The sequence below is a fragment of the Vespa mandarinia genome, chromosome 23 (assembly GCF_050613455.1).
Source record: "Vespa mandarinia isolate Hongniang chromosome 23, ASM5061345v1, whole genome shotgun sequence".
Lineage (NCBI taxonomy): Eukaryota > Metazoa > Arthropoda > Insecta > Hymenoptera > Vespidae > Vespa > Vespa mandarinia.
The window spans coordinates 3,314,272-3,341,593 of NC_140832.1; the positions used below are offsets into that span (position 1 = coordinate 3,314,272).

Genomic DNA, 27,322 nt, shown 5'->3' on the forward strand with positions numbered 1-27,322 from the left:
TCGGATACGTTCGGGTTATAATATCCTTTAACGAGATACTTTTCGATGAGAAATATACACACAACGGGTGTATCTATATCCATTAAATAAATAAATAAATAAATAAATAAAATAAAATAATAATAATAATAACAAACAATAATAATACGAAGGTAGACAATTTTGAATACCTCCAAGTATGTCCGTCGAAGAAAAAAAGAAGAAGAAGACAAAAAAAAAAAGAAAATAAAGAAAAAGAAAAGAAAAAAAAATTTGTCAAACGAATAATACTATATGCAAACGCAAACGAATAATTATTGGTTCTTCCTCATCTTTCGAAACGAAATGAAACGAGACAGAGAAAGGTGAAGAGAGATAAAAAGACATATAGAGAGAGATAGAGACAGAGAGACAGACAGAGAGACAGATAGACAGACAGAGAAAAAAGAGAGAAAGAGAGAGAAAATTCGTCGACGGCAAAAGTTCGATAAATCGGGTGGTGGTAGGAGAGAAGCTTTTTCGATGCAGGTACTACGTACGCGTACTCGCGCGCGCGCGCGCAATGGCGCTAACACGTGGTTCGTGAAAGGCCGTGGTATCTTTGTCTTTGTTTCCCTTTCTCTTTCTATCTCTCTGTCTCTGTTTTTCTCTCTCACTCTATCTCTCTCTTTCTCATGACGTTTTACGCCACTGAAGAGGCGCACGTGTGTCTCTCGCGTAGTACTCGCGAAAGAGTGCGAGAGACGCTACACACGGCCGACCGATCAATATCTGTTTTCCATCTTCTCGTTTCGATTCCAGCCACTCTATCCGCCGGCTACCACCACCACCACCACCACCACCACCACCACCACCATCACCACCACCGCCACCACCGCCGCCAACATAACCGCCACCACTACTATCGTCGTAGATATAGTCGTAGTCATAGTCGTAGTCATAGTCGTTGTCAACGAGGACAACTCACGTGTATAATAACATAGGCTCGAAAAAGAGACCAACGCCAAAGACTTTTCGCAACTTCTATTTCGTAAAAGTCAGATGACTCGCCGACAAAAAAATCCATGGCCAATATAGTACAAGATTTATGTTTTTCTTTTTTGCTCTCTCTCTCTGTCTCTCTTTCTTCCTTGCTTGCTTGCTTGCTTTCTTCCTTTCTTTCGTTTTATCTCTTCATTTTTTTTTGTTTTCTATATCAAAGGTTTTTTTTATGATTTATGAATGATTTTCAATTTCTATCGACATTTGAATCATCTAATACAAACGAGAATTGTATTTACAATTGAAATTCATTGAATGAATTGTTTGAAAATTTATATAATCGAGAAAAATCTTTGTTTCCGACAAGAGAGAGAGAGAGAGAGAGATAGAGAGATAGATAAATAGATAGATAGATAGATAGAGAGAGAGAGATAGAGAGAGGGGCTATATTTTTTATTTCTTCTTCAAGTGAACGTCAATCTACTTTTATTATCTCGTTGGAATCTCAAGCATATAATTGATTGAATAAAATCAATAAAATTATGTAAACGACGAAAATCTAAGTTTCTTCGAAAAGAATTGATTTTTTTCCTCTTTGCGTTGAAAAGAAAGAGAATGGGAGAGAGAGAGAGAGAGAAAGAGAGAGAGAGAATCCTTTTTATATTTATTTTTACATTCAAGAAATCGTCTACTTACTTTTATTACATCGTAGAAATCGAACGAACAATTGATTGAATAAAATCAAGAAAATTATAAAAATGAGACAAGTCCATGCTAATGTTTCGTCTCTTCGTATTAACAAATACGACATTTTGTTCTTTTCTTTTCAAATGATACCCTCTATTTGTTATTATTATTATTATTATTATTATTTCTTAAGAATCATTCGTGTACAAAATTAAATTGATTAAATTAAATAAATTTTCGCACCAAAAAAAAAAAAAGGAAAAGGAAAAGAAAAAAGGGGCTAAACAAAAAAAAAATAAAAAGAAAATAAATAAATAAAAAAGAATTGTCTCCTCGAATTATTAAGGAACTAAAAATGTTAATTTAATCGTCTTTGAAAAATCTTTAAAATCTCACGTTCTTCTGTTTTGCGTTCTGAAAGTGATGCTGCTCGACTCCTCGGTCATTGTTTATTAGCGAGATTTATCGTCTGCAACGCCTGGTAATAACACGGTACGCAGATTTATTCAGATTTCATTCATGAAATTATGTTCTCTCTCTTTCTCTCACCTACTCTTTCTATCTCACTTACTCATTCGTCTTCCATTTCCATCTCTATCTCGCTTGATGTCTTTGGCGTTGACGTTTCGTTATTTGTACGTAGGTACGACGCACATACATACATATATATGTACATACATATACTTAAATACATACATACATATGTACTTTACGAAAGGCACCGATCGCTCGAAGCTCAATAACTTTCAAACGCAGGACAGCTTTCCAATCTAGCTCATTAACATCAATGATGCTCCGTTGCAACACAAGCGGCCAGTACTACTTACTCGAGAGTTCCAGTGGTTCTCATGTTCGAGAGGAAACACTTTACGCACGTTGCTTTCAACGGAAAGAGATAGAGATAGAAATAGAGAGAGAGAGAGAGAGAGAGGAGAGGAAAGAGAGATATAATAATAATAGTAAGAAATATCTTTGAGACTGAAAAGACGAGAACGACGTTGTTGTCCTTGGATTCGTAGAAACGTTTAATGTTTAACCATTTGACCGTCCCTCTTCTCCTCTCTCTTCCATCATTACAATTCAGAAATAGAAATGTTTATGCTAATCGATTATTACCCACGCGATTAATCGTTTAAAATGTGATCGGTTGTAAAAATAGAATGAAATTGAATATAATTTTAATATTATTATATTAAAACTTGTGTTGGGGAATACTTGTCGGGAATACTTGTAACGGGGATATTAGATTATTATCGTGAAACAAATGTTCTGATTTGTTTCATAAATTATTTTTCTTTTCCCTTCGTCTCCTCTTTTTCTTCCTCTTCCTTATAGACGCAAATTGTGTATTTAAATAAATGGTATATACGTATCTATATACTTCATCATTTCTATGGACGTTAATATCTTTACCAAATGAAAGGATGCGTAAGTACTTACTAATTCACTTAGTTACTCACTTGAAGGTGTTAATTCGATAGCAATACATCAAAACTGTGACTCTGACTCAACCGTTTCTCACGACGTTTTTTTGTCCTCGTTCATTGCTTTTCCAGATCGTTGTTCAAAAAAAAAAAAAAAAGAACAAAAAAGAAAAAAAGAAAAAGAAAGAAAAGGGTGAAGGGGAGAAAGGAAGAGAAAAAAGTAATAAATACCAGTATCATCGTTTCCAGATGCGCTTCGAAACGAATTCCACGTTCTCGTTTGACTCGTCTTCGACGACCAACTTACGGGAAAACGTAGGAGCACCGTCCTCGCTCTTCTTACGCCTTACGACTTAAATTATCTTTCATTAAAAAGCAAAGACCTGAGAAAAACGCGTTGGAACGTCGTACCGACGAGAAGAGTTATGCAAATTTGAACGTCCAACTTGAGTTAGAAGCGTTTCTTCTTTACCTTTTTTTTTTCTTCCTTTCCTCTTTCTTTTTTTCTCTTTCATCTTTTTTACTTTTTTCTCCTCTTGTTTGTTGTTTTTTTTCTCTCCCATTTTTTCTTATTACTTTCTCTCTTTCTCTCGTTTTTTTTCTTCTTCCTATTCTACTTCGTCCGCCGACTGATTAAATAAACTCGTACAATGGAAAATTTTTTGTGAACTATTTGAAACGATTCAACAACGTAATTATCTAACGACGTAATTAATTAGGAAGATATTACATACGTATTACACGAACAACATTGTGTATCTCCTAAAATTGAAAATATTTCTAAGATTGTTTTTATAATATATTAAAAAAAAATTATATCGATACCGAATTCGAAGTTAATATCGTGATTAGATATCGTATTTGTTGCTTTAAATGATTAATAAAGGCCTTAAAGTTTCTCGACTAAGAGAAGGTACGTCGAACGCGTTGCAAACGACGATTAACGGTGCTACGTTAGGTACGAGTTTAATGTATTTACAGAGCTGAAACCCATTAACGCGTGTCTGCCAGTTGTTAACGGCGTGGCTGAGCAGCCTCTACGTGAAACGACTTATCGTTTAGCTTCCGGCAATGGAGAACGACGTGACGTGGCTCGATGCAGAAGCGTTCTTCTCTAATACCAACCAGAGACAACAAAACGATCGAGCTTACCTATGTGCTAGGTATTATCTATTTCTTTTGGTTGGTTCAGCTCGGTCGGGATTTTCCACATCGATTCACGAGACTCGCAAGAAAACTATCGTGATGGAACGAAACGCTTGTAAAGTAAAAAAAAAAAAAAAAAAAAAAAAAAAAAAAGAGAGAAATAAAAAATCCTTTGCATAAATAATGCATCACAGATATTAAACAAGATATATACCAGTTTCTCAAATAAATTGTATCCTTTGTAATTGTATCGTTTGACAAAGGATATTATCATTATCATTATTTTTTTTTTGTTATGTAATTTAATATAATTTTTTAATTACATTATTTCATGAATTTAATGAGTTGTATCCAAATGTTATCAATAATTATTACTCGAAATAATGAAAATTTTCATTCTAACTTATCACCTATTATTTTAATTTCGACGTTGTCTAAGTATTAATAGAATAAAAAAAGAAAAAAAGAAAGAAAAAAATAAATAAATAAATACAAAAATATATAAACACATACGTATATACTTATTCATATTTGCACGACTTGAAAATAAGAAATAATGAGAAGTCTGTCTTCATACGTCTAGACTGTTACAAGAGATAGATGTAAACATTATGTTATGCGTGGTATGCTAGAAAAGTCTTATATGATTTTACGAGTCATTAAATGCAGATTGACTCTCCTGTCCTTGTCATGAATCATATTTATCGGAGAAATCGATGAATCATATTGTAGCGATATCGTGTGTGTGTGAGTGTGTGCGAGAGAGAGAGAGAGAGAGAAAGAGAGACATGATTCAAAAGAAATATTTAAAACGATATTAATGATTCAGAAATTGCGAAATCTTTTCTTAAATATTTTTTTTTCTTTTTCGTTTTTCAACTTACATATACATACATCGGACGACAATTTTATCAACTTCAATATGAAACAAAGATTAATTGTCTTTTTGTTATCGAAAGATCGATAATTTATATCATTTTATATAATTCGATACGATAATAATAATAATAATAATAATAATAATAATAATAATAATAATAATAATAATAATAATAATAAAAAGAATACAAACGCGTAGCGATATGAAAATTTTTTCCTTTTTTTCTTTCAATTTTTCCTTTAACTTTTTTTTTTCTTCTTTTCATAAATTACAAAAGACTACAATTACTTTGGTTGTTGTTTACTCGGTATCTTCAATTTCAATTCATTAAATTAATTTTCGCGTTGAATTATATAAAGTTTAATGAAATATAGACTAGGTATTTTTCGATACGTATATATACGAATATAGAGAATAGTAGATGTACAACAATTATCGAGTAAATTTAAAAGGCAAGCATGGATACAATCTCATTAGTCATAAACGTGCCGATTCTAATTAAGGTCCTTTTTGTTTTGCCAATTGAATTTACGAGTTTATCTCGACGATACGGCCTTGAATTTAAAACGATCGATTCAGACTGACATTCGTGATCATACTCTACTAAGTTTAACACTTAATTCTCTCTCTCTCTCTCTCTCTCTCTCTCTCTCTCTCTCTTTCTCGCTCTAATGTTAGAGAGCTTTGATTTTACAATAAATAAAAAATGATGGAAGACAATATTGATGTTGTACGAATGAATTCGTTTATCATAAAGATTCCAAGAGGAAAAAATACTTTCGTTTCATTTGACGGATGCATTTATTACATTACGTTCCTGAACGTGCCCCATTTACATTTTTATCGCACATACATACATTCTTCGTGGAACTAATTAAGTATCAGTTTATGTACAATTAGATGTCCTCTTCGGAGATCGTTCATACGAATATTAAATAGAATTGTTACAACTATATTTGAATATGTATTTTTTTCATATACGAATGACGTATGATATACAGAGGCATACGTATTAACTTACATTATCAAAAATGAAACGTAAAGAGTTGTTCTGTTCGTAAATAACGCTTCTATGTTTTTCCTTGAAACATTTTAATCGAATGTTACATCATATTACTCGTGACGATTCTATAAGTGTAATTAGTATGGAGGATAGGTTCGTACGTAAAAGACAAATATTTAAAATAAAAGTAAACACGATGGAAATTTTAACCTTTACGTTTCCATTCTCGATGGCATAGAGGTCGGTCTATAATGTCGGAAATAATCATTACTTGTTATGCCGATCCTAACGAGATATACATATGTATATTTTTGCATCGATAAATAAAATAGTGATATAATTAAATTGCATAATGAATTGACAAGTAAAAAATAGTTATAATTAAAACTGCATAAATAAATATGTGAGATGGTCGAGGGCTGAAATTAATTGAAATGAAAAATAATAAGATGATCTAAAAGAGAGAAAGAGAGAGAGAGAGAGAGAATAAAAAGTTCATTGACCTCAACATTATATGTATTCCATAGCTACGTTTAACGATCCTAAAATTGTTTTGTTTCCAACATATTTTTTTATGAGAAAAGAGACAAAATATATCAAGATTGAGATAAGAATCTATTACTTATATAGATTGATTATAAAATAAGAAAATGTTTATTAGAAGCGATAAAAAAAAATTTAAGAATATGAAATTTAAAAAGAAACCCAACTAATCTTAATAAAAGATTATTAAAACTTTATTAAAAAATTATTAAACAAAAGTGTAAGGCTAAAGTTAATAATTAACGAGATATTAGCACGTATAATAATATAACCACATTTTTAATTGTAAGCGATCTTAAGACGTAATGAAAAAATGAAAAAACGTACAAAACAATTTAAAAATAAGTTCATTTACTATCTTATTAATAATTATTTTTATATATAAAAAAAAAATAACGTTAAAATTAATTTACAAGAAGAAATTTTGAAGTTTGTTTTCTTGTACGCACAATCGACATCTTGAAACGTTTCTTAACATATTTCTGTTTTCATGGCTTCTAACTGAAGAAAACATTCGATTGGCCCTTAATTCATAATCAATCTGTAAATATGAACGTACATACGTGTATCATGAAGAATCAAAAAAAAAAAGAAAGAAAAGAACGAAAAAAAAAAAATAAATAAAACTATCAAATCTTCGTTTCAATCGTCCTAATCTAAAATTGTTCGACATAAATAAATTTGTATAGTAAGGTAGGAATGTTAATAGCTATCGGTTAATGGATTTGTAAGTTGTATAGTTAAACGCGTAAGTTGTATAGTTAAACTATGATGGACTGACGTATTTACGTACGTAGTACATACATGCAGCATTGAACGCGCTAATGAATAAACTTTCGTAAATCTCAGCAAGTAATTTACGCTTTACGGCTAACCAGATAGCGTCGCTCTTCTAATAGAATTCGATGCTATGGAGAAAAACTATGAATTTCTTTTTATCCAGGACAAGGATCCGCAATATCCTTTTTCTCCATTTTATTTCGATATTGAGAGCAAACGCTGCACCGTGCCATGCCGTGCCGTGCCGTGCTGTGCTGTGCCGTGCTGGATGCACAAACGCAGAGGACAAGCGACGATGAAGCTTCGTGTAAACAGAGCAACGTACAAACGAAGCGTTCGCTAGCCGTACCAAAAAATATCCGAAAAGCATGCAAATATATTCCTCGGGAGGATATGGAGATTTTATTTGCGAAGAAAGTCAATTCGGCCTCCGTTCGATAGATACGAAACGGGAAGCGTTAACGAACGGACGTTGTGTCATACAAAACAAATAGGAACCACTTCCCATCTCCACCCCCTTCTTCTATTTCTTCACCACAACTACCACTATCACACCATCATCACCCATTTGCCATTCGTACAAATACGGAAGAAACTTGAAGAATTGTTATTTCAGTATATCTCAAAGAAATCATCTACTATAAATTTAATACGTATCTATGGATATGAAATCTTTTAAATGGAATAATTTTTCCAAAGAAGAAGAAAAGAAAAACTTTTATGTCGATTCTACAATTTTGTTCAAAAATTAATATTAAAAGTAAATGGGCATACTCGTGAATTAACGAAACGTAATGTTTCATTATATCGGTCAACGTAATGTCGAGAAAATCGAGCAAATTGAAATTATTCGCGATTAATTGATAGCACAGCGTGCAATATTCAAGTTTGAAGAATATAATTTACAATTTTGATCTAGAAACGTAAGAAACTTCTTATATTTTTCTAACGATATAACGAATATAAATATAAAAGAATAATTTTATTTTATTTTTTTATTTTTTTCATTCTTTAACAACGAATATCGTAATTCTCGTAAGGAATTTATAAGATAGAACTCTCTTCTACGTAATTCAAAAACTAAAGGGTTGATTACAACTATTCTTCTTATCAATTTGAGATCAACTTCATCAGAGTCTTACAACTTCGTATATTAATCGTATCTAGAGAAGAGATACGTCCTGAATACCTTCATCTAGCTATCGACGTAAGACTATAATACGTAAGTCGTAACGATGAAAAATTTCGTAAGGATGAAATTCTTAAGGTTTTATGTCTTACGTTTTTATATCGATGCGTGCGTGAACGTTTTAAGAATTCTTCAAGATTGGTTTACGATGATATCACACGTCGGCTATGATAAAGTTTATCGCACATACATTTAACTATACATACATACAAGCACACACACACACATATACATGCATATACACAAAATCGTAACTTTGTATATATGTAAACACACACAAACACAGCATAGACACAGTCGAGTTGAGTCGAGTTTATCGCACATACATTTAACTATATATGCATATATACATAGATACATACATACCATACATACATATACATATATATATACATGTATGTATATATGTATATTGATATACAATTCGAAGACATGAACGAACGAGATATGAACGCCTCGTTCGTTAACGTTTCATTTCCTGTATCTACTTTGAGTTGCGAGTAGTAACAGGCAATCGTCTTAAAAGGTTCGCGATCCTTGCTTAGCCGAGAACGTAAAGCAAAAGCGAAAGGAGCTCAACGGATTTGGAGAGTAGCACCAAAGAGATAACAGTTATTCGTTCTTATCCGCAAATCTAAAGTTTCGAGCGCGTATTTCGCATGTAGGTAGATAGGTTCTCATCTTGAAATCGCAAACGCAGAGAGAGGGAGAGAGAGTTCAGTAATATTTCAAATCATTCTCGGAGCTTCTCCTGAGTTGCCGAGCATCAAAAGCGAAGCCTTATTGAAACAATGTTTATCAAAGAGCCAGAGCTACGCGGCAAAGGTGACCCTTCAAAAGATGCAAAGGCTTAATATCCTCCTCTCGAGTACCTAAGGACGAACTTTGATATTACGTCGTCACTTGATTTAATTACCACGACGTTGCACTTTACCGACCATGAAGAAGAACGTTTAAATGTATTGCACCAGACACCTAGAAAGGAAAAAAACCATCGATCGACCGACCGATCGACCGACCGATCAAGTCGATCGTCACGAACGAGAAAGGTAACGCATTTGACGAGAGGCAATATGCGAATACATCTTCAACATCTCTATAGGCACGAGAAAAAAGGAATGAAGGAAAAAGATAGATAGATAGATAGATAGATAGATAGATAGATAGAGAGAGAGAGAGAGAGAGAGAGAGAGAGAGAGAGAAAGAGAGAGAGAGAAGCACTGATAATTTCATGATAAGAGAGATATATTTTCCTTTTTTGTCGCTACCTTTATTTCTCGAATAATCTAACCACTTCTACACGGTGAACTCGACAAAACGAGCACGAAATTTGTCAGGGCGATCAAATGCAGCGAACGAAAAGCGAGAAAGAGAGAAAGAGAGAAGGAGAGAGAGAGAGGGAGAGAGAAAAAAAACAGAGAAAAAACAGAGAAAAAAACAGAGAAATAGAGGACCAATTTGTGTTTATCGGTCCTTTGTTTCCCTTTTTCGTTTCCTACCAGCACCAGCATACCCTTCCTCCTCTTTCGTCGATACCTTCCCCTCTCTTCCTTCTCTTCCTCTTCCTCTTTCCCTCCTCCCATCACCACACCGTCGATAATTTCGCTCGCGCCATCGGACAAACGAACAATGTTTTGTATCGGACCAGCCACGTTGTTGTTGTCGGCGCGCACGCTCATTGCGAACGGCAGATCTCGAAAAGCGCGTTAATTCGAGCGTGACTATCTCCGCAAATGTCCAACCCCCGATTTTACTCTTCCCCCTTTCCCCCCACAACTCCCCCCACCAATTCCCAACGAAACGGTCAACTATTACCGCTAGGAGCGACCGTTTGTTCGACATCAAGTTGTTTCCTTTGATACTTTCGTTCAAATCGGCCACCCGATATGCCTGTTGTTCAACCCTTCTCGAGCTGAACGAACGACGATAAGCAAGTGAGACACATATCCGTGTGAGAGAAAATGAGAGAGATATGAAAACAAACAAAAAGAAAAAAGAAAGGAAGAAAGGAAGAAAGAAAGAAAGAAAAAAGAGAAAATACGTAATTTCGTTCTGCGAATATTTTTTTTACCTAAAGACAAAGTGATATTTATATAGTAATGGTTACGTAGTATACAAAGAAAACCATGTATATAATTTATTTCAAAATTAAAAATAATAATATATATATATATATACGTGTGTATATAGTACAGTGATAATTCCAATCGTAGGAAAATGAACGGAGTATTAAACAGAAGCAAGAAAAATACAAAAGTAACCGTACATGTAGCAATGTAAAAGAAGAAAAGAAAAACAAAACAAAACAAAACAAAAAAGCGAAAACAAATATAAAATAGGAAAAAGAAAGAAAAAGAAAGAGAAAAAAAATGTGTAAATCGAACGATCAGATCACGCACTCGTGTTTATCTCGAGTGCGTGATCCACTCTAAAGCAATAACTGTGTTATTTCCATGAGAAGAAACTAACCATGCCGGACTTAAAACTTCGATAAGACGTGAATCAAGCGGAACGTTTTAAACTCACGGTGTGTCTACCGCAAACGACGACCGGTCTCCCCGATCACTTTACCTTTTTCCTTCTTTTCTAAGCCGCTTTCCCTCAATGACGATCAACCTTAATATCGTCCTCCTTTTCTCTCTCTCCCTCTCTCCCTCTCTCTATCTATCATTTTCAACGATAAGACGATTCCGTTATGAATAATTCTTTCTGTTCTAACCACGATGATCTCAATCGGTACTAACCATTTTACACGAACTATCGCACCAAGTATCGATATAAAACCAGTTTAATCCCCCTAGTTTCCAAATGTTCTCATTCCGATAGTAATAATATTTCTAAGCTAACCTAAAACTACGATAGATAGATAGATAAAAGCAAACCAGTGAGCAACCAAATAACCATACAACCAAACAACCATGGAACCAAGTAACTGAACAAGCAAGTAAGCAAGCAAGCAAGAAAGCAAGCAAACAAGCAAGCAAAGCGAGCGAACGAACGAACGAACGAGCAAGCAGCCGCAAGCAGTCGCGAGATCCAACGGATAATATTTCTCCCTTGGTCCAGCGTAATAGCGGTAGGGTTAATAGATCCATCTTACGAGTGACCCAGCTATGATGAACGAGGGAACGCAAAATGTACGTGAATCTAAAGAGAAAGAAAGAAAGAAAGAAAGAAAAAAGAAAGAGAGAGAGAGACGAGAGCTAAAGAGCTGCAAGGATCGTTCTGGCTGGTGCGCAACATACGACAGAAAGAAAGAGAGAGAGAGAGAGAGAGAGAGAGAAGAGAGTGCGGGACATAAAACTGAATTCCACGATGGTGAGCATGCCGCTAGCAGAAACTCAGAAATAACCGTCGCGGCGTGCTCGTTTCCAAATGGTCGCACGCCGACGCCGCACGCATGGAAAGAAAGAAAGAAAAAGAAAATAATAAAAAAAAAAAGGAAGAAAGAAAAAAAAACAACGACGAAAAGAAAATTACACTCACATGAATAGTAACGCAAAATTTTCATTCCGAACGAGGAACGTTCCAACTTAGTAAGTAAGTAACTACATAAGATTTCGTCGAAATTGTTGGTCTGGCCAGAAAGAAGAAAGAGAAGAAGAAGAAGAAAAAAGGGGGAAATAGTTGACGGTAGCAATGGCAATGGCGGTGGAGGTAGGTAGCGGTGACGGTGGTGGTGACGGTCGTGGTCGAAGAAGGAGAATCATGCAGTCAGAAAAGGAGGTTGTGCCATCGAAGGTTAACAATGCCACGTTCCGCAGCCGCGGCTACAATGGCATCTTTCGCATCACTCACATTGCGGCCCATTGTACCGGCAAACCATTGTTTCTCGTCCCATTGCGCGCACCGTGGACCAGGCCAGAGGATAAGGGAGGAGAGGGTGGATGAGTCGCAGAAGGAGAGAGAGAGAGAGAGAGAGAGAGAGGAAATACGAAGAAGAGTACCAGCGAGCCGTGTTCGAAACAAAAGAGTTACGTCAGGCTCATTCACCAAAAACGCCTTTGTGCGTTTGGATATTCTTATTCTAATGCACACGCGGAGTAGGACGAGAAAAAGAGAGAGATAGAGAGAGAGAGACAGAGGAGAGAGAGGGGTGAAGGAGAAGAGAGAAAGAGAGAGAAGGGTAGTTTTAGTGACGGTAGTAGTGGTTTAGGTAAAGAGTACGGGGGAGACGAGATAGAGGGAAAACGCGGCACTCGGTCGAGTCACTCGGTCGCTCGGTACGCGCCGTTTAAACGCGACGAGAAAATTGCCTCTTCCTTCCGCTCGATGCGCACTCGTCTGCTGCATCGACGCGCGCCTTTCTCATCCGAGTCCTGGAAAATCATTCGATGTCGTCCTTTCACCGCCATTAACGAAATCCTTTATCTTCCGTCCTAATGAAATGCGACGGATTAAAAAAGAAAAAAAAAGAAAAGAAAAAAAGAGAGAGAGCGAATAGAATCGGATTAATGTATTTAATGTATCGCGATTTGGATAAGTTACGTTACTTCTTTTTCTTTTTCTATATAAATGATACACGAGATAATTAACATTGTAATATTTAATTTCTTTGAATTAGACGTTTTTTATGTATATGTTCGATTTATTAAATTTCACCCATGTACGTAACGTTAACAATAACCTTTCTTCATTCGTTTTTCTTTTTTTCTTTCTTTTTTTTTTTTCTTTCTTTCCGACCGAACAATTCTGATTAGATTCCATTCGAATCGATTCGATTTTTTTTCTGCTTTTGATATCTCATCCGTTCTCGCCCATATAGAATTGCGTTTATATCTTGAAAGTAATTTTTTGTTTCTGTTCTTTGTTTTTCTTTTTGTTGTTTCTTTTTTTTTTCTTCTTCTTTTTTTAAATAAAATTGTTTTCTATAGATTTATTATATTTAATAAACGAAGCGTCACGTCAACAAACGCGTCGCATTGTATGTAACGTCCCATTGCAAAGGACAAATATATAAAATTTAGAGTAATTGATCGACAAAACGACGTCATCGAATTCGACATATAGACGGTGAAAAATTTTGCAATTGTTTTTTTCTTTTTTTCTTTTTTTTTTTTTCATCATCGATACTAACGATATACATCTACGTTCGACAACGTTCGGTAAACGAAAATCGAATCGAGGAAAAAGTTATTTTCGGGGCAGAATATATCTACCGCAAGTTGGTTGAATAACTTTCATTTCAATAGTGTTTCCACTAGTTCCACTAGAGAGAAGGATCCGTGACAGTATGAAGTCCTATCAAATATACGATATATAAAGTTCGATCGTAGCAAACAATATAAATATTAAATTTCAATGTACAAAACACACCATCCGATATTATTCCGATGGTTTCACGATGTTTTCCCTGGAGATACATACGCTTCGATCGTTCACAAACGTTTTTGGCGGCATCGAAATATTTCGTGCGAAACTTACGGCCTCGCGGAAGAAAATATCTAAATATAATAGATTTTATGTCGTCTATTATTTCTTTTGTCGCCATCTTCGAGCTTTTTAAAAATTTCTTTTCAGAAAAACGTACTATATATAATATACCTTTGGGACGCGTTCGTATCGATTGTGCTCTACTTCTTCTTCTTTTCCTTCCCTTGCTTTTTTTTCGTTTTCGTTTTTGTTTTCCTCTCGATCTGCCCGCGTATCTCTGACCCAGTAAAAATTATTCATCCTCCTTTTGTTTGAGATGATACTTGCGTTACCATTACCTCTCTCTCCCTCTCTTTTTCGTTTTCCTTTTTCGTAATTCTGCTCTTTTTTGTTCTTTTTTCTTTTTTTACACGATAAATAACAATCGCATCGCATCGCTTGCTCGCGATGGCACGGGCAAATCTCGAGGGTGAACCAGAGACTACTATGTGCGATTTTTGAATAAAACACGAAAACGAAACGTGAGACGAACGAGAGAGAGAGAGACAGAGAGAGAAAAGGAAGAAAAAATAAAAACAAAAAAAAAAAAAAAGAAAGAAAAAACCCAAGCAAAAACAAAAAGCTATGCACTTCCGAACCATTTTTACCATCGATATATATCTACAGGACAGAACGAGAACGTTGGCGTTATTTCCGTTTGTATGGAAATATCCCGTAAAATGACTAACTGTACATGAGATAACGAATGGCTGATAAGTACAACGACGTTTAAACACCGTCGTTAAATAAATCTCGAAAAATGTCGGAAACCATTATTCATCACGTATAATTAACCATTCTGTATTTCTACGCACGTTTATAACTGAAAACTAATTATCCGTCTGTTCCGAACCAAGTCCTTACAAACGTATCAGAGATTATTACCTGAATATATATATATATATATATATATATATATATATATATACACTCGACCAAATACTGAAATCGAACATGCCGACGAGTACCAAACTAATTGCGATCGAAATTCTCAATTTAGATGTACGCAGACATATACGCAAACTGTTTAATACTACTTACATGTAATATAACGGAACAATTTTACGTGCTAATATTTAAATATAAAAAATAAAAAAAAAAAAAGAAAAAAAAAAGAAAAATCGTACGATTAAAATTACCACAGAAAGATATCGAAAGAAAGTAAAAAAGAGAAAAAGAACTAATAATAACATTTAAACGATTGAAATGAGAAAAGATGAAAAAAGAAGAAAGCACAAAAAAGAAAAATAAACTTGGACAATCCAAAAAAACGGTAGTCAATTTTTGATCGTACGGGGAAAAAAATGAATATCATTGGAGATAAGAGATATTAAAAAATTCTATATAAGTTTCTCATTGTATTTATAAATTTATTTGCAATTAGTAATGCATCATTTCTTTTGATCGATCGATCAATCGATGACATTAGATTTATTATACAAATCGGCATGTCGGCAACATAGACGCGTGCATACGATAAACGAGAGAGAGAGAGAGAAAGAGAGAATGAAAGAGTGAGAAAGAGATAGAGGGAAAGAAAGAGAGAAAGAGAAAGAGAGAGAGAGAGAGAAAACGTAATAAGCCTTCAAAGTTGTATAACGAGCGATCAAAGTACGTAACAGGCAATATACGATCATATCGATCAGATCGATTAGATCGATCGATCGTTCGTTCGATCCTTCATTTTCCACAAATATTTAATAATTCGTCGACACGTCTCGCGTTTACGACGACGCATGAGATATTTGATATCGTCGGCGAAACAAGCGAGTATACGCGTTTTATTCGCGAATTAATTTACCCGCTAAAACAAATAATTCAGCTCTACGCCATCGTGCACTCTCACCGCAAAAGGTCGACCTAACTCTGCTCTGTGACTCGGGTCTACGAGGTTATATCGAAACAATGTACACATACACACATATATATAATGTGTGTGTGTGTGTGTCTGTGTGTATTACCTATATCGTATTGTTAAACGCGTCAGGAAATTGTGAGAGGATAATTAAAGCCGGTTACCTAGTACTACTATATCGAAATGAAAAATAGTTCATAGTAATTACAATGTATTGAGAAACCATAATTATATAATTTACATACATCGATATATATTGTTGTAATAAATAATTTATATTACATATAATATATGTAAATAATAATATTTCGTACAATAGATTCTAATATTTTTTCCTTTTCCTTTAATTTCAATTAAATCGAACGACGACGCAATAAGCGAAAGAACGCAAAGCATATATACACACACATATATATATATATATATGTGTGTGTGTGTGTGTGTATGTGTATGCGTATGCATATGTATTTAGGTATGTATATTATAATGTCATCGATTTATTGCGTCGTCGACTGACAGTTCGCTTTCTCCGAATGATTTCAGGTTAATTGCAATCGAAGGAACTATAATAATCTCGACGTTGAATATTGCTATAGGGTCGAGAGCTAGCCGACTAGATAGATAAATTTTTTAAAAATAACACGATTAGTTATGAAAGGGTAGGAAAAAAAAAAGAAAGAAAAAAGAAAAAGGGAGAAAACATAAGGAAAAAAAAGAACGATAACTACAATAATAATAATAGCAACCTATAGAAACATACGTAATCATATTTGAAAATCGAAGGCTATTACGATTTAAATCTTCGATCGAGGAGATTAGAAATTAGGAATATGGAGTTATCTCTCGTAAAAGAAAAAGACGAAAATATCTGTCATTAGACAGACAGATAGAAAGAGAGAGAGAGAGAGAGAGAGAGAGAGAGAGAGAGAAACGAAAAGCACAATATTCTCATCTGAGATGCAGCGAATGCAGGGCGAACGTCTCTCTCTCTCTCTCTCTTTCTCTTTCTCTCTTGCGTACGAGGCAGCTCACTCGCTCTTGTCGGCCCGGATCGGCGTAAGGTCATTGCACACTCGTAAACAAACGGGACGCGCGGCGTCTATGGTACCGACCCGGCGCGTCACTGAACGTACTCACCGACCTATTACACTCGAGCCAAGGTCGTTCCGTCATAGTCCTAGTCCTCGTATCGGGAATCGATTCAAAGTGTGTGAGAGAGAGAGAGAGAGAGAGAGAGAGAGAAGAGAGAAAGGAGATAAATTCTTCGTATTTTCCGTATTCATGATAATTAATCTCTCTCCGGTTCTATTTCATAAATGAAAGTAGTATAGAAAGATACGCAATTATTTTACATGATATGTAAAGAAGGAAAGGAGAAGAAGGAAAGAAAGAAAAAATAGAAAGAAAAATGATCCATTCTTTCCCGTGTCTCGTCATGAAACTATATATATATATATATATATATATATATATATATATGTGCGTGTGTGTGTATTTTTTTTTCTTAAATTGCAAAATAATGGTTGATAAATATCGACCGTTATCTCTCGGAAGCGCCATTGGTGGTGTGGATGAAAGATAGAAAAAAAAAAAGAGAAAAAGGAAAAAAAAGAAAGTATAAAAAGGGAGAAAAAACACGATGAAATGAAAAATAAAAAGAAGATAGAAAAGGCGGACAGTTTACTAAAGAGGAGGAAAAAGTAAAAAGAACAAAAGAAGAAGAAAAAGAAGCAGAAGAAGAAGAAGGAAAAAAGTCAGAGCTCGACTTACCTGTTGCCAGTGATCCTCGAGCGACGGCTGGGCCGAAAAGTATCCGGTATCGTGTATGTCCTGCAACTCCCTAAATATGTTCCCGCTCGGCAGGATATCCATGGTTACGTGACGTCGTTGTGTTGACTTTATTTCTCTTTCCTTCTTATTCGTCGTTCTTTGAAGAACAAGTTTGCTTAAGTTTCGTAGACGATCACAACGGTGAACATGGAGATAACGATGGAAATAGAAAAAAAAAAGGGAGAGAGAAAGAGAAAGAGTGAGAGAAATAGATAGATAATGACAATAAGAAAAGTAAAAAGGAAGGAGGACTTTGTAGACTAGAGCTAATAGCTGCGAGAAATAACGACGATGGCAACGATGAAAATAACGACGATGACGATGACGATGACGATGACGACGACTATATACGACGCACAATAACCAAAACTTGATGCTCGATCACTGATCGTCGCACGAGTAATCGCGGATCTTCTTTATCACGCGCACGTTTATATATATATATATATATATATATGTATGTATTTATATATAGAGATATATATATGTATATATTTCTTTTTTAGACGAACCAACAACTACTACTACACGTTATTAGGAACGGCACGTTTCGGCACGCACACGTGCGCGTAACATCGAAGAAGAAACAACACCCGGTAACTTCTTCCTGCTTGCTTGCTTGTTTCTTCCCCTTCTTCTTCTTCTTCTTTTCTCCTCTTCCTCTTTTCCTTCCTTTTTCGTCTTCTTCTACTTCTCCTCCGTTTCCTCTTCTTCTTCTTCCTCCACCTCCTCCTCTTCTTTGCCTTTTCGATCGATACTCCCACGAGCGGCAAGAGTACGATTTATACGATGCTGACACACTTCCTTACGCGTCGCACTCTTTCGAAAAAGGATGACAAAGATAGGGATAGAAGGATAAAGACAGATAGACAAACAGACAGATAGAAAGAAAGAGAAAGATAGATAGATAAAGAGGGATGTAGGAAAGAGATAGAACGCGCGGGCAAACTTCACTGTGCGACGACGCGACGACGACGCTCTGTCTGCTTCGAGTGGCGTCGCGTACACGAGTCACTCGCGCCAGTATCCATCATACGAGCGACGAGAAGTGTGCCCCTGGCTCGTATCAATCAGTGAGCTGAGAGCAAAGAGTAGAAAGAGAGAATGAGAGAGTAAGAGAGAGAGAGAGAGAGAGAGAGAGAGAGAGAAAAAGAGAGAGTGTTGTACTTTCTTCTCGTAACGTTCAACCAAAACAGTTTCGAGGAATGAATAATAATAATAATAATAATAATGAGAAAGATAGATAAAGAGGGAGAGAGAAAGAGAGAGAAAGAGAAAAAGAGAGAGAGAAAAGGAGAAGGACACCGTAGAAACAAACGTCAAAATGCCGGCGACGGATAGAAGCGTTGTAGCCGTGCTCGTTCTTCTTCGTCCCTTGTCAGACAACGATGAAGAATCTCTCTCGTTCGGTCCTCGTGACGACGACGACGACGATGACGACGAAGACGACGACGACGAGGACGATGACGATGACGATGACGACGAAGTCAATTACTTTGTTATTGTTTTCACACCAAAAAAAAAATTAAATGGAGAGAGATAGATTCCCTTCTTCTTATTTTCCTTTTAATCCTTTTAAATATCTCCTCCACCTTCTCTCTCTCTCTCTCTCTTTCTCTCTCTCTCTCTCTCTCACGACGTTCTCGTAAACGTCATACACTGGGAGACACGCGCGGATCGCGTCTACCCCCACTACCTCTTTGAAAAGCCGGCTTTTCCGAATTCCGCGTGCGTTCGCGCGTATATATTTACATATATATATATACGTTTATTGATGGATCGTAGATGTAGATGTAGATGTAGATGTAGATATAATATATATATTTCTTTTTTATTTCTTTCTATTTCGTGTGTGTATATATATTTATATATATATATATATATGTATATGTCGAGAGAGATGTAAATATATATATATATATATATATATATATATATGTATATATGTGTGTGTATATACGTATATCACTTTCCTTCCTCGACGCGAAAACCGAGCTCGATCGACCGCGCGAGAGATCAAAAGAGACGGCAACCGAGGACGCCGGGGACGGCTTTGGAGGAAGAAGAAACGCGCTGCATCAGAGAGATATATGTATTCTTTGCGCTCTCGACACACACTACTCCGCTAGGGACCGACGTGAAAACCCGAGCGGCGGCAAACCGTACAAACCCTTCCGCGCGAGCGCCGAAGAGTGACTGACGTTCCCTTGCCATAAGCGCCGTGCGACGATACCCGAACACGACCGAGCGGCTCCGAACGTGCGTTCGTGTCTCGCCGGCGACGCGACCGCCGACCGCACGACGTCCCCGTGGCAGCACTGCTCGGTAGCGTCGCGACGCCCGGACACACTATTTCCTTCTCTCTCTCAATCTCTTTTTATCTCTCTCTCTAAAACGCACATACCTACGCATGCTCCTTTTCTTTTTTTCTCCTCTTTCTCTTTCTCTCTCTCTCTCTCTCTCTGTCTCTCTCCCACTCTCTCTCTCTCTCTCTCTGTCTCTCTTTACAAAAGCAGATTTCTTTTATCTTTTTTTCTTTTTTTTTTTTTCTTTCTTTTTTAATGAATTTCGTCTAACGAAAAATTATCGTGTTCGTTCCTTTTCGTTCTTAATTTTCCTTTTTGTTTTATTCTTCTTCTACTTTCTTTTTTTCTTTTTTTTTAGCAAGAAAAAGAACTTTTTTCTCCTCATACTCCTCATACCATTTTTATTGTTTTTATTACTGGCCATTTTATCGTTTTAATTTAATCGACATTAGTATAATATCGCTAATATCATTCTATTTTTTCTTTTCTATATTCCTGTTTCACGTCTAACCTTCGTAAATATTTTTACTAATAAATAATTGTTTGATACAAATTAACTAGATATGTATATATGTGATATATATATATATATATATATATATATATATATATATATACGTGACTTTTCATCGTCCATTAAAATGGATAAAATTTGTTTGTTAGTTAACTAACAACAAATATGTTATATTATTCTTCAAATGACAAACATAATGTATATACATATTATATAATATTTATCAAATAAATGTTATATTAGCAATGTCTCTTTTCATTTTGATAAAAGTTTTCAGAATTTTTTACCGATAAAATGAAACATATTTGTATAATAATTATTGTACGATAAATTATCGAATCGTTACAATTCATAGTACGTGCTTCTTTTTTGTTTTCCTTTTTTTTTTTTAGAATAAAACAATGAATCATTTTTAAAGCTTCTTTTTCATTTTCTTTCGAATAACATGGAAATATTGATTTTATTTTTGTTTACAAAATCGTTACTTTTGCAAAGATAAGCACAATTTCGTGTAAACAAACGTATATAACATTATAACTGGTCGATCATCGTTCTATCTTCTTTCATTTCCCTTCTCATCTCCGTCATCACTATATTTCCTCTCTGTCCTTGTCTATTTTTGGCGTCATCTTTTCTATACCTTTTTCTTTTTCTTTTTATGTCTTATTCTCAAACAACCTAGGAGGATTTTTTTTATCTCTTGCTAACGGGAATATTGATATATTACGAGAGTGTTGGGTATTTAATGCCGAACATTTTCAATCACGAGTAGGTCACGTAAATAAATGCCGTTCGAGGAACTAACGCTAGAGGAGAACGTATCCTTAAATTTGTTTTTGAGCTTTCAAAATATTTACATATAGGTACCTATGTACGTGTATGCATATTTACGTAGATATATACGTAAGTACGCTTTGTGGCTTGGCCATGGACACGTTGAAGCGAGTAGATAAAATTCAGAACTATATAAGCACGGATGTGGTTAAAATGCATGTGTAATCCTACATAAATACGTATCTGCTTAGTAATATATTTTTGTTTCCCATGATATATGAATTATTTAACTTATGATGGAATTTTTTTTTCTTTCTTTCGATGAACTTAATGACTTAAAACGACAAATACGTAGGTAGGTACAATAAGGTGAGTGACAATAAAACGATATTACTTATAATTTTTCGATTTAATCTAATCTTTGAATTACGTTACACACTTGACGATATATATATATATATATATATATATATATATATATATATATAGTGGAACATATACTAATAATTACTAAATTGGATAATAAATAATGTTTATATAACAATGTATAAATATTTCATATGTGTATTTACGACCACGCTACCATCATAACGGTTGTCCTTATGCAAAAGTACTGAACATCTTATGGTGGATCTCGTTACAATCAGAGAAGTACGATATATTTGCTTGCGATATATCTACGATAGATTATCACTATTGAAATCAAAGAGTTTTCGATGAGTTAGATAAATAATATTAAATGAAAAAATAAACGGGAAAAAAATAAAATCAAATGGATAATTCAAACGTGTGACGTTGAAGCGATAAGAAAATGCTTTTTTAATCGTATAAAGGACAAACTAGTAGAACAAGTTCCGTTAAACAAATTTTCTTCTAATTCTCACAACTTCGAAGTCATTCTAAAGTATCGAATATCAGTTTCTATACACACACACACACACACACATACATCAACGAAAACTGTTAACAGTTCGTTTCATACACTTGAAAGAATAAACGAATAACAAAATGGTATCGATTCGTTGTGCAAGCGTTATAACAATGGCACGGTAAATAGAAACTTGTTCCGAACGAGAGATCAGTTAGCGGCTAGAACAGCTTGCAGGTGGAAAATAATTTAGTACGACGTCTGATAGGAAACCGTGGTTCATAATGGCTGTTTGTTGAGTATCAAGGATTAACTATGAAGGGAGTCGATATAAAGCTTGATTCGCCGAGTGGATTATTGTTTGACGCATATCCGATCGTACAAACAAAAGGAAATAACGATGCCGCATGGAGGAATTATTTGCAAATGAATAATCGTAAGTGAGTCAAATGTGATGGTTTCTTTCGCTATCATCGATGGATAACAGAAATGATTGAAGGCGACAGTGTGTGAGGTGGAATGAGATGGGGGGTCATGAAAGAGACAGAGAGAGAGAGAGAGAGAGAGAGAGAGAGAGAGAGAGACAAAAAAGTGAGACACGTTTTTTATAGCAACGTGATTCATGGATTCTGTGCGTACTTTAAAAGCACGTTTCGTGGACGTAGCGTTTGTACGACGAGCGTTGAAGAATGTTAGATTAGATACGTAAGAGGCGTTTATAACGTATGGAATTAGAGGAACGAGCATGTTCTTATCGGGCCTGCACCTCGTTTCCGTTCGAGGAATCACCGCCTCGAGTTATCGTCTCATCGACCGAACTGGCCACAGTTCTTTTGATATTTGCTGACCACGGACGATGCTGTGGAAATGCTGCGGAAATACTGCGGACGATGACGAATTTCACAACGATTCTTTTCGCGTATACCAATTGTTCGACCTGAGATAAGTATTTGGTTACGTTTCGAATTTTTTTTTCTTTTTTTTTTATTTATTTATTTATTCGAATTTTATAACGTTCAGTATGTTAAATATACATATCTTGAGTTTTTCGAACGTTATCAACGTTATGAATGAACAATTTGCAAGTGAACTTTCTTATTTATCGTTCGGTGACGAAGAGAAAAAAAGACAAAAAGAAATAAGAAAAAGGAAAGGAAATAAAAGAAAAGAAAGAGAAAGGGATAAACGTTGGACGTAGGAGAACGAAAGAAAAATCGATATATGTGCGTCATCTCTTTCGAAATACATATACGTGAGACTTGGTATAAAATTTCTTATATTCGAAACTCTAAAAAAGAAGGGACCTTGAGTATCTATCACGTACGATCTATCCGATAGGGGTATATATGTAAAAAGTATAGATATAGAAAATATTTCCCGTTTCGAATTCAGGTCGGTGAAACTTTCTGTAAACTAAAATTTGCCATACAGTAGACTAAATTACACTATGTCCTATTTCGAAATTTCCATTCGAGCACGAATCTCAAAACTTTTGCGTTTCCTTTTCGAGAGACGTACGAATACAAGGACAATGTATTTTATTCAAAATTCCAAGCAAGATTTCTCATACCCACGAAGGACTTCACCAATGGAAACTTCCTTCCGAAAGCTAGCGTCCTAAGGTCGTAGATTTCGAAATGAAATATGCGTTTGAAACGAATCGACTATTTTCTATCGTTTTCCATCCAAGGAAAACTTTTATTCGAAAGAGAAAGAAAAGAAGAAGAAAAAATAGAAGGAAAAAAGGAAAGAAAAACTGTCTTCTTCTCTCTTTCTCCTCCGCCGCTCCTCTTGCATTATCGACGACGGCTCATGAGTTAGATTGCAGAATTATCGTCATCGACGAATCACGTTTCCCTTCGAACATTATCGCCGAGGCGTGCTACGAAAAGCTATCGCAGAGCAGTGCCAAAATCGTTACCCACGGCGTTTCCTTACGGAGAATACATACACACATAGAGAAAGCCAAAACCTGACCTCCCGTAACCTCTCAACTTCGACTTCGTTTTCCGGATACGTTCGATGCTCACTGGGTTAAGACGTCGGGGACCATAAATATGGCGGTCGCTTTTTGGATCGTAGCCCAAGACTCGAAAGCTTTCTTATACAGGGACAAATCGGGATCGTCGGTTTTCTTAGTCGTCTATCGTTGAACGTTTATGTTATTTGCAAGAACGACATTTCCGGTTCGAGTAAACGATTTGGTTTTAATTGAAAATAATATCGATCGAAATTTTGTGTCTTTCTGTCTGTCTCTCTCTCTCTCTCTCTCTCTCTCTCTCTGTGAGTGTATGTCTATTGGAAGTTTATATAAAAATACATGTAATAATCTACGCTTATGCTAATGAATAAATCCGATCCTGAAATTTATATGGTTGACCCGAAGTAAATTGATCATTCTTGATACCATAATAGATTCTTTTGAAAGTACCCGCATACGAGATGGTTAACTCGTTGAACGTTGAAAATATTTTCGGTCAGTGGTTCGTTCGGTCCGTCGAGGCTGACCGTTGAAGCTGCGTAAGGCAAGGCGCGAGCCCCGAAAGGGCACGTCGAGCTGAGGGTACAATGACCCGATCGTTAACCCTCTTTCGGGGAGCTAGGGTCTCCTCGGTGTAATATCCGAGGACTCTCTGGAACTTGGACGTCTTCGTTCGTTTAGCCCTCCTCGATTACGTATGCAAAATAAATGCGCGTCATTTTCCGTGTCTCGCTTGACTCGTCGTTTTGATGGCCCAATCAGGAGATTCGTATCCTACGCCCTTTCAGCCACGATCTACCTGCCTCGCGACTTTAATACTTATGAAACGGCACACCTGGAGGCTGGAGACGATCCCTAAAGTATGGCGAATTTAAAGCGGCCCGATAATTTCGAGTAATTCCAAGTTTTCCCAGGGAAAACTACTTTCCTCAGAGTTATGCCGGGTATGCATGTGTTACATTGCACGGAAAGATAACCCAGAACGTATGGTTGTTTCGCCGAGTCTAGAAATTTTAACGTATTAATATTATCTTGCTAAATATTGTGGCTTATTCATAAGTAAGTGCCGCTATATTTAAATAATTTATTATAATGAAATTATATCATAAGCAATTAAGTTATATATCTGTATGTGTATATGGCACTTATTTCTGAAGCAAAAACTTAATACTTATAAATATTTCATTAAAAGTTTATTAATATTTAAATATTAGTTGTTTTATCTTGAAAACAATTTCTCTGATCTTTGAGTTAATAGCTAACTAATAACTACTATCTACTGTTATTTCTATTACGATTTCTCGATTCTTTCGATCGAGGATCGATATCGTTATACTTGACGTTAACTTCATTGGTTCGCGGTTAAAAGACGATCAGTGTCTGGAGCAAAACGAGAAACGATGGTTGACGTAATTCATATTGCGCAATAGTCAGACAACAAGCTGGTGCGGTATGTTACTGCTGCCGTATCGTTGCTTTTGCTACAGGCAACCCAGACACCTTCGTGCGTTCACGTAGTTGCGATCACAATTCGTGTCAACTATTATTCTTCGAACGACCCTCGGTTACGTCGATCGGACTCAGCATTCGTGTCCTTCAAGCTTGGAATTTATAGGACGAGGACGAATAAGCTTCTCTCGTTGAACGCGTTCACCGGCGAGACGCTTTTCCTTCTGTTAGATCGACTCGAGTAAAGGCGAGAGAGAGAAAGAGAGAGAGAGAGAGAGAGAGAGACAGAGAGACAGAGATAGAAAGTCTGAAAGGATGAGAGAAAGAGGGAGGTGGATAATTAACGTCGATACGACAACGCGTATCATCAAAGACGTTTCCTTCCTTCCTTCCTTCCTTCAATCTCTTTCTCTCTCTTTCTCACTCTCCCTCTCTCTTTCTCCCCTTCCTTCCAACGTCAACGTCGAGGTGGCAAACGACGATTATTATTAACGGCTCGACGCTGAAAATCCTTAATCCCGTAATCCTATCGCGCAAGACAGATGGCCGTGTGTAAGCCAGCCTGAAAATTCGCGCTGCCAGTTCCAACGAGTTAGGAAAGCGAAGCTAGGATCTACGGAGTAGCATGTTTTGAAAACGCCTGGTAATCCAACGTGATCCTCTCTAATGAGAGAATCGCGCGAGGTTGAAAAAAATTCAAAGGCGTCTACCTACCTCTTGATCTCTCGGCTCCTAAGCTCGACGTTTTCGTTCGCTTAGAAGAATGGTGGTCGATCGCTATATTGTATCTATCGAACACTATATTGTTGCTTAGCTCGTAATAGATAGAGATATACCCGTTATTATCGTGCACTCTTACCCATGGAGAAAGTTTCGTATCAAAAGCAATGCACATAAAATGAAGGAAGGGAAAATGAGGAAACGCGAGTATGGGGGAGCCAGCATCGCAGGAACGACCCTTATGTCGGTGAATTGGGCGCTATAACTTTGACAAAGCCGTCGATTCGGAGTAAGGGGACCCTCTTCCCTACCCTTTAGGGTTCTCGATCGTTGCCACGATCGAAACGGAACGTCATTTCCTGACGTACGTAAGTTACGTACGTACGTGTAAATATTCGGACACGTGTGCGGGGCGGTGGGAAGGCGGTGGTGGGGTGTGGATAAACCGAACGGTATTAAGGGAAGATGTGATCTAGAAATAGCCTATAGACCGAATGTAGTATCGAGATACGGCAAATTTTTTTGGCCATCTAAAGTGGATAGAATTCTCGTAAATGGTGACTCGAGATATACAAGGTCATAAAGATGATAAACCTTTTCTTTAGCGAATCGACATTTTGCTTTTCGACACGATCGTCCTTCGACGTAGTAAATATTGTAACAGACGCTTAACTAAGAAACTACTTCGGGTGTTCCTAAATCATTTTGGAATTTTACGTTTCATATAAAAATCTGAACGAGCGTGTACATGTGTTTCTGTATGTGTATTCACTGTATGTGTGTCTGTGTGTATTCATTCTATCGTTTAAAATATCGGATGAATTGATTTGAAATTTATATGAAGAATAAAGTTCATTGCGAATTAGGATTTATGGGTAATTTTTATGTGTAAGTTCGAAGAATTAAAACATTTATAAAATATAACATTATCAATGGAAATATAATTCAAACGTTGCAAAAATAATTACTATAATGTCGAGCATAAACATAAAGTTTTGTTG

At 36.0% G+C, this 27,322-nt stretch overlaps 1 protein-coding gene across 5 annotated transcripts in view; it reads right to left on the bottom strand.

The window, feature by feature from the left end:
- The window catches only part of LOC118444474 (Krueppel-like factor 6), a 312,575-nt gene extending 292,688 nt beyond the window's left edge, over positions 1–19,887 (bottom strand). For 4 of the 5 annotated variants that reach the window (XM_035872772.2, XM_035872767.2, XM_035872773.2 and 1 more), the window contains exon 1: positions 17,650–19,887. Coding sequence is in view for 2 of the 5 variants with exons in the window: in XM_035872767.2 (XP_035728660.1) it covers positions 17,650–17,751 (102 nt within the window). In the remaining 3 variants the exon portion in view is untranslated. The remainder of the gene's footprint in view (positions 1–17,649) is intronic. The other variant, XM_035872768.2, reaches the window with a different exon arrangement.
- Between the last annotated feature and the right edge of the window lie 7,435 nt (positions 19,888–27,322).